The following is a 7,937-nucleotide window of genomic DNA, read 5'->3' on the forward strand; positions in this document are numbered from 1 at the left end:
TCGCGGGGGTGCAGAAGCCCATCCCAGCAATCATCGGGCAGTGGGCAGGGGACACCCTCAACTGGTTGCCAGCCAATCGCAGGGCACACTGGGACAGACAACTCGCTCGCTCATTCACACCTAGGGACAATTTGGACCGGCCAATCCATTTGAAATGCATGTTTTTGGAATGTGGGAGGAAACCGGTGTACCCGGAGAAAACCCACGCAAGCACGGGGAGAACATACAAACTCCGCACAGTAAGTCCAGGAGCTGGATTTGAACCCACACAGGAGGTTCCCAAAACCTTAGAACTGTGCCGCACACGCGCTATCCACTGCGCCGCCGTGCTGCCTTGATGCATTGTATTACGAATCATTATGTTGTATAAAAAAGTTAAGAAAAAAAGGAATTATAGAAGGTGAAAATGAAAAAATACAGGTTTGTGGTTATCCCTTTAATCAGTATATTACCAAAAATAATTTAATGCAGAAAATGAATTAATATTTTGAATAGGAAAATGTATTATTTTACTTAATTTTATTTGCAAGCTACTTCATTTTTGAACTTTTTTTATAATAAACCTCATTCATGTCGAGCAACTCAGTATCTCACAACAAAATGTAATTAACAATATATATGATATAACAAAACACGTGTACAATATAACATTTTAAACTACATAAATAAACACGTTTGAAAAAAAAATATGGTGTAAGATTATTTTATATTTTGTAAGGGCATGGAGCCGTGGACATTGAGAGGTATGCGTCAACGCTAAAAAAATATGTCAGTGATAGAAACTTGCGGTGTATGGAACCTCTGCAGACACTAAAATATCAAAAATGTAAGTGTTTCCACACTCTTGTTTAACTTATTGTTACAAAGGAAAGGCTTTAATCCGATATCAAGAATCACCCTTCCCCCTCCCTAGTCTTCATGAATAAAACGTGACATTTCGGGTTTGCTTTGTGCTCGGACCTGCAAATCACATGAAGTGGTCGGCTCGGGCTGGTCCAGTCTTTAATATACTCCGGACTAGGTCGGGTCAGGCTGGATATTTAGGACGGATCTTACGCCTGGTTGGGGTATCTTTTAGTTTGAGTGGCAGTTGTAAGCCAACGTTTTTATAAGTTGATCAGTCCAAGGTGGTGTTGGTTCCTCTATGGCAGGGGTCATAAACCATTTTGAAACTGAGGGCTACTTTATGTTATTGATTAGCTTGAAGGGTTACCAGTTTGATGTGCATTTCTTGAATAACAACTTATTTTACAACAACAGTGTGTATGTAATTACCAGGTTGTAATTATTGGAAGTAAAATAGACCCGATAAACCACTAGAGCAGGTGTCACCAACACGGTGCCCGCGGGCACCCGGTCGCCCGCAAGGACCACATGAGTCGCCCGCGGGCCTGTTCCAAAAATAGCACATCTCATAGAGAGCTGCGTCTAAAAATTAATTTTGTTCTGTTGCTATTATTTTTTTAATCACACTTGTATGTATATAGATTTAAAAAATACTATCTTAAAAATACTTTAAGGTTAACGCGCACAATATTTACCTATGGGCAGTAAAGTAGAGCTTGTGGGATGTGGAGAGTAAGCTAGCGGGCGCTGTATGCACTTTCGTACCCCAAAAACATGGCAGAAAAAAGAAAGAAAACGTATCTCTTTCACAGTGAATGGGAAGAGGAGTTCTTTTTTACGACTGTAAAAGAAACCTGCGTGTGTCTGATTTGCGGGACGACCGTGGCGACAGCAAAACGGCACAATGTGGAGAGACATTTCAATACGTGTCACAAAAGCTACCATGATAAATATCCACCTGCAAGCGCCCTACGGGCAGAAAAAGCCCGTGAGCTAAAGACCGCTCTGGGTAAGCAACAGTCTTTTTTTACGAGGCCGGCCAAAAACTCACAAAAAGCAACCGAAGCCTCGTTTAGAGCTACACATTTTCTGATCAAGAAAAAAAAGGCATTTACAGATGGAGAAGTTGTCAAAGAAGCGATGTTATTAATTGCTAACACTGTATTTAAAGACGAGAAAAATGGAAGCGACCTAATCTCCACTCTTTCCGACGTCCAACTGGGGGCATCTACGATGGCAAGACGAGTATCAGCTATGTCCAGTAACTTGGTCGATCAGTTGGAGCAGGATCTGGCGAAGTGCAAGTGGTTTAGCCTCCAGTGCGATGAGTCCGTGGACAGCAGCAGTACAGCGCAGTTATTGGTTTTTATCCGGATGGTGTTTAATGATTTCTCCACAAAAGAAGAACTCCTGACACTACTGCCCTTAAAGACAACTACGAGAGGAGTTGACATTTATAACACGGTGAAGGAGTTTTTCGTGCAGAAAAAGGTGCCATTGGAAAAGCTGGTAGCGGTGACAACAGACGGGGCTCCTGCTATGGTCGGCCGACAGACAGGTTTCATCGCTCACTGTAAACGTGACCCAGACTTCCCCAAATTTCTGCATTACCATTGCATCATTCACCAGCAGGCGTTGTGTGCGAAAGTGATCGGCTTTGGGCACGTGATGACTCCCGTTGTGAAAATCATAAACAACATCCGCTCCAAAGCAAAGCAGCACAGGATTTTCAAGGTACTATTAGAGGAGATGTCAGCAGAATATGGGGACCTACTGCTACACACAGAAATCAGATGGCTCAGCAGAGGACGAGTTTTGCATCGTTTTTTGTCTCTTTTGCGTGAAATCAAAGAGTTCATGCAGTCCAAAGGCGAAGATGTCTCACTGCTAGAGGACACAGAGTGGACACTTGACCTTGCATTTTTGGTGGACATTACTGGGAAATTAAACCTCCTGAACTGCCAGCTGCAAGGCAAAGGTAAGACTGTTGTCGATATGATAAGTGCTTTAAATGCATTTAAAGCCAAAATGAATGCATTCTCTGCAGATTTACAGAGAAAAAAAGTTCTGCACTTTCCCTCTGTGCAGTCAGTGCTGAAAGACAATGCTTCTGCATCTGAGACATTTGAAAAAGTGGCAGAAAAGTACATTGAAGTAATAAACAGACTTGGGCAAGAGTTTGAGAATAGGTTTTGTGACCTTCATCAGCTTGAACCATGTGTGTTCTTCATTTCCAACCCTTTCATGAATGGGGACACAACATGCTTTGCTGAGCAGTTAAGTGCAACGTTCAACTTGGATGCTGGACAGGTGGAGATTGAAATTATAACATTGCAAAATGATCTCCATCTCAAAGCCTACCAGGCTGCACCAAACTTTTGGCGCCTTGTTGACACAGAGAAGTACAGTGGAGTATGCACAGCAGCCATGAAGGTTGCCAGCCTGTTTGGCTCAACCTATCTCTGTGAATCAGCATTTTCTGACATGAACTTCATCAAAAACAAACACAGAACACGCCTCACTGATGCACATCTGAGAGACTCACTCACAGTTGCAGTGTCAAGTTACACACCAGATTACAACACACTGGTGAACAGCATGCAATGCCAGTCTTCCCACTAACCAAGGACGGATACCAGATGTAGTCAGTGACAACATGGTAGTGCCATGGCAAAGTTGAATTAAAATATTGAAGAATTGTGTTCAATTTAAAAGTGTGTTCATGACATTTAAAAGTTATAATTTTGTTAAACATAACACAGACTTGGCCATTAGTTCAAAATGTGAAATAAAAAATGTATTACATATTTAAAAATATGTAAGTTGATTTTGTTTAACATTACATAATTGTTAACTTTTTGAAACATGTTGCAACATAGTTCATGATTTGTTAACAGGGCATGTCAGTGGCTTGTGCAAATGGGATATTTTTTGCTAAAATGTAGTGATGTAAGTGATCATCTGAAAATGTAACAAATACTGTGATTAATAGAGATAAAGTGTTGAATATTGATATCTGTTTCCCACCTTGTTGTCATTTTTGATAATCATTGTTAGAAATCATTAACATGATCAGTGTCTTTACATAGGTGAGTATTACTAATCATTATAAATAATGTATAACTAAAGGCAAACTGAGCAAATTTGTTATTTCAGAAGAGCGTATCAAACTGGTAGCCCTTCGTATGATTCAGTAACCGTGAAGTAGCTCTCAGTTTCAAAAAGGTTGGTGACCCCTGCACTAGAGCATCATGCCAGTTAGATATCAATTTTTCGAGAAAATCACAATGACCCATCACTTCTAAGATGTTTTTAGAAACTGTATGCGGACTATGTTCTAAGGGGGCTACCTGGTGCCCGCGGGCATCACCTTGGATACCCCTACCTTATGGTGCAACTGGTCACCAGCGTACACCTGACAGTAGATCAATGATAATGCTTTTGAAACTTCTACCCTCAAAGGACTAAAGTTCTGGTGCAGCTTCAAAATTCGGATTCCCGCATGTGTGTTCATGCATTAGTATCCCCACATTTCCACTCCTTCCACTACTGTGATTTTCAAATCCTTGTAAAAAATGCAGTGTAACTTTGTCCCCGCAGCAGAGACGTGGTGTGACCCGAAGGATCAGCTCTAAAGCTTTTGAGTGGCTCGCTAATTCCGCACCAAAGAACACATCAGCTGTCATTCCGGCTGGAATGGAGTCGGGAGCGAGGCACTCAAAGCTTCTACCATCTGGCAGGAAAAGAAAGTAACCTCAGCTGTAAACTAGCCATTAGTTTAGCGGAAACATGTTGCTATTATTACTTTACTTCTAATGACTATTGTTCGATACAAAACTATTCTTCATTCATTTGAAAAAAACATTTTGCAAAACTTTGGTGTACACGGCCAAGCGTAGCATTAAATGTGAGGCTTAAAAGTACCTTTCATGAATGGCTACTTGGTTATAAACTGAGTTGTACTGTGCTAGAGTTGGCACGAGAAGCGGTTACACTATTTTGTAATACAAAACGTGACGTGTAGTCAGGGGAGGCAGCGGAGGCTTTGCCTCACCTGTCATCATGGATATATTGTCATGATTTGTCAATTGCTCTCACCTGCGCTGACTCTTTCAGCCCCAGCTGCCACCCATTCCCTAATTAGTCCTCCTCCTATTTAATCAGGTCATTCTCGTTCACTCTTGGCCAGCCCGTCAGCGGACCTCAGCGCATGTTAGGCAAGCACTTTTGACTCTGGCTCCCCTTTTGATCCCGATCTGTCTCCTGTATCGATCCCCGATCCAAGCTCCGTTCTCCTGTCCCGGATACCCGTATCCTGCCCTATTCCGTTTCCTGTATTGATCACCGATCCCTGGCTTCCCGCTAGTCCCGGCTACCCGTCTTGTTCCAATTTCCAACCACGCCCTGTCTCCCGTCCCAGCTGCCCGACTTGTTCCGATCTCCAACCACGCTTCGTTGGCGAGAGCTTCTTGCTCCCCCTGCCCAGCGAGCACCAGATTGCTGTCTTTTTCCTCTCGCCCTGACTTCCCCGATCCCTTAATAAAACATTGTCTGAAACATCACGCATTTGGGTCCACTGCCATTTCCGGTCGTGACATATACTGTATACTACTAAAATATTGTGTTGATTAGGTTCTTTCTCATTTAATATGACAGTCTTTGGATTTTCTTTTTTAAACTTGCTGAAGTTTGAAATGGTTATACTTTCACAATATTATTACCGTAATACAACTAGTATGCAACACATTACTGCACTAAGCGTCTACAGATGCAAAATTGGGGTACGCATTTCTTTTACCTCATGGCAGAGGGCGATAGCAATAGTGAGACCAATGATTTGCCAGACACCTCAGCCCAAAAGAACATAATTAGTGATAGTATTAGCAAGCTTACAGTAAGACAAGCCGTCAAGTTGTTTTTCATGATGGAGGATTACTTATCTATTGAAGATTGAATTCAATTTAAGCGATAGGAATTGTATTACTGTGCTTGAGCATCAGGAGATGCAGAGTGAGGCACACAATTCTCTTGCCTCATGGCAGAGGGTGATAGTGAAATCAAGGATTCTGCTTTGACGCACACCCCAAACAACAGAATAATCGTAGTACAGTATGGGCAAGCTAACCGCAAGTCAAGCCATCTAGCAAGTAGTTTTCATTGCATGCACTTTTTTTCTTAATGGACAATTACCTAACTTTGCTTTTATTCAAAAGGAGTGGCGCATAGACCTCATTTATAAGTTAACGATGAATAAGATGTAGGTTCAATTATTTGTAAATGTGACTATGCCTCACCAGACCATAACCTTACAGTAGGTCACTCAAATAAAACTATCCTTTCCAAACAAGTTAGTATTTTTTTCCAACTCTGCGCTATCTCTGTGGAAACATTTTGCAGTTCCTAACGGTGGTATGTCCCTAGATAACTCAAGTGTACCTTTTGAATCTCTTTTAACACCCTCAAGCTGCTACCCCCTCGTCTGTATTGTTTAAATTGAGGTGCGATTCAAGATAAATTGACTCTTGCTCTTTGGACTGCACCTTAGCCCTCCATCTTTTAGCACTAATGGAGGACAATATATAGATAAGTGTGAGCTTGCCAGGAAAATCAATATCCAGGTGACACAAGTATTTCTGGAGTGAATACCAATGATACACCACCATTGAATAGAAATCTCTTCAATCCCACAAAACAAAAGAAAATCACAATGTCAGACTGTATTATTGGAATAAGATATTATAAAGGGGCAGCACGGCGGTGCAGTGGTTAGCGCGTGTGCGGCACAGTTCTGAGGTCGTGGGAACCTCCTGCGTGGGTTCAAATCCAGCTCCCGGCCTTACTGTGCGGAGTTTGTATGTTCTTCCCGTGCTCACGTGGGTTTCCTCCGGGCACTCCGGTTTCCTCCCACATTCCAAAGACATGCATTTCAGGTGAATTGGCCGGTCCAAATTGTCCCTAGGTGTGACTGAGCGAGTGAATTGTCTGTCCCTGTGTGCCCTGCAATTGGCTGGCAACCAGTTCAGGGTGTCCACTGCGCACTGCCAGATGATTGCTGGGATGGGCTCCAGCACCCCCGCGACCCTACTGAGGATAAGCGGTGCAGCTGATGAGATGAGATGAGATATTACAAAGGAATATGTCAATGCATATATAAGCATAATTGTGTGTTTTCAGTACTTACTGTTTGAATTATATCTTCAGCATTTTATTCATTTAGTATTAAGTAGTTAATGAACCTTATGATTTTCCATGTATTTAAGTATTTACTAACCCTATCGTTGTGGTTGCTTGGTGTCTCATTCAGTCTTACACTGTACATTGTTTAAGTTGCCATGATTACTCATTGCACTCACCTGTGCCCGCTCGTTTGGCGCCAGCTGCTGCTGGTTACCTGATTGGTTCCCCGTCCAATTTAAGCTCAGTCCTTTCACTCGCCTGTTGTCAGTCCGTCAGCGAACCTCTGTTTTCACTAGGCAAGCATTTTTGACTCTGACTCCTTTTTCCCACTCGTCCGTTCCTGATTTCCCCGTTTGTCTCCTGCTACGACCCTTTTTTTGACCCCAAGCACGTTTTGATCTCCCGTCCCGGCTGGCGACCTGTTTTTCCGTCTAACTACGCTACGATCTCTTGCTTCGGAAGATCCACTTCCGCATTCAAAACACGCTCCGATCCCGTGAGTGGCTTGCTTCCCACATCCAGCGAGCACCAGACCGCTGGCGCTGACTTTCCGATTTATTTCGTTAAACTTGAGAGTAACGTTACGCATCTGGGTCCTCCTTCTTTTCTGGTCCTGACAGAAGTGATGTCTTTTTCTAAGAAAAATAGGTCTTTCAAGACCATCTTTGAATTGCTTTAACAGTAAGCTGGTATGGACTTTCCACTCCCAAGGATTCTTTCTTTCAAACCACACCCACAAACAGTTTGTTCTGTATATAACAGGCCCAGAATATATTATTATATATAATTTAAACCTGAACAAAACTGCTATACTACAGCTCCCATTTACTTGCTTAAGGTTTCGCGGAATCCGGATGTCGATTCGAGCATGCAGAGGCAAGTCAAAGCTCTCTCTGTCTTCAAAGCTGATCCGA

At 42.6% G+C, this 7,937-nt stretch overlaps 1 protein-coding gene across 2 annotated transcripts; it reads left to right on the forward strand.

Annotated features, from left to right (window-relative positions):
• Nucleotides 1–1,326: 1,326 nt before the first annotated feature.
• On the forward strand, nucleotides 1,327–4,077 carry LOC148359367 (general transcription factor II-I repeat domain-containing protein 2A-like). 2 transcript variants are annotated; one of them, XM_088344592.1, is made up of 2 exons: nucleotides 1,327–2,824; nucleotides 2,894–4,077. In XM_088344592.1, exons 1-2 carry the CDS (start codon nucleotides 1,621–1,623, stop codon nucleotides 3,466–3,468), a joined length of 1,779 nt encoding a protein of 592 aa, XP_088200718.1. In that variant the 5' UTR covers nucleotides 1,327–1,620; the 3' UTR covers nucleotides 3,469–4,077. The 2 variants fall into 2 exon arrangements, with proteins under 2 accessions (XP_088200718.1, XP_088200719.1); XM_088344593.1 differs by having other exon boundaries at nucleotides 1,327–1,855; nucleotides 2,018–4,077.
• The last annotated feature ends 3,860 nt before the right edge of the window (nucleotides 4,078–7,937 follow it).

This window comes from Urocampus carinirostris, chromosome 9 (genome assembly GCF_059441175.1).
Source record: "Urocampus carinirostris isolate Australia breed hairy pipefish chromosome 9, RoL_Ucar_1.0, whole genome shotgun sequence".
NCBI classification, from domain to species: domain Eukaryota; kingdom Metazoa; phylum Chordata; class Actinopteri; order Syngnathiformes; family Syngnathidae; genus Urocampus; species Urocampus carinirostris.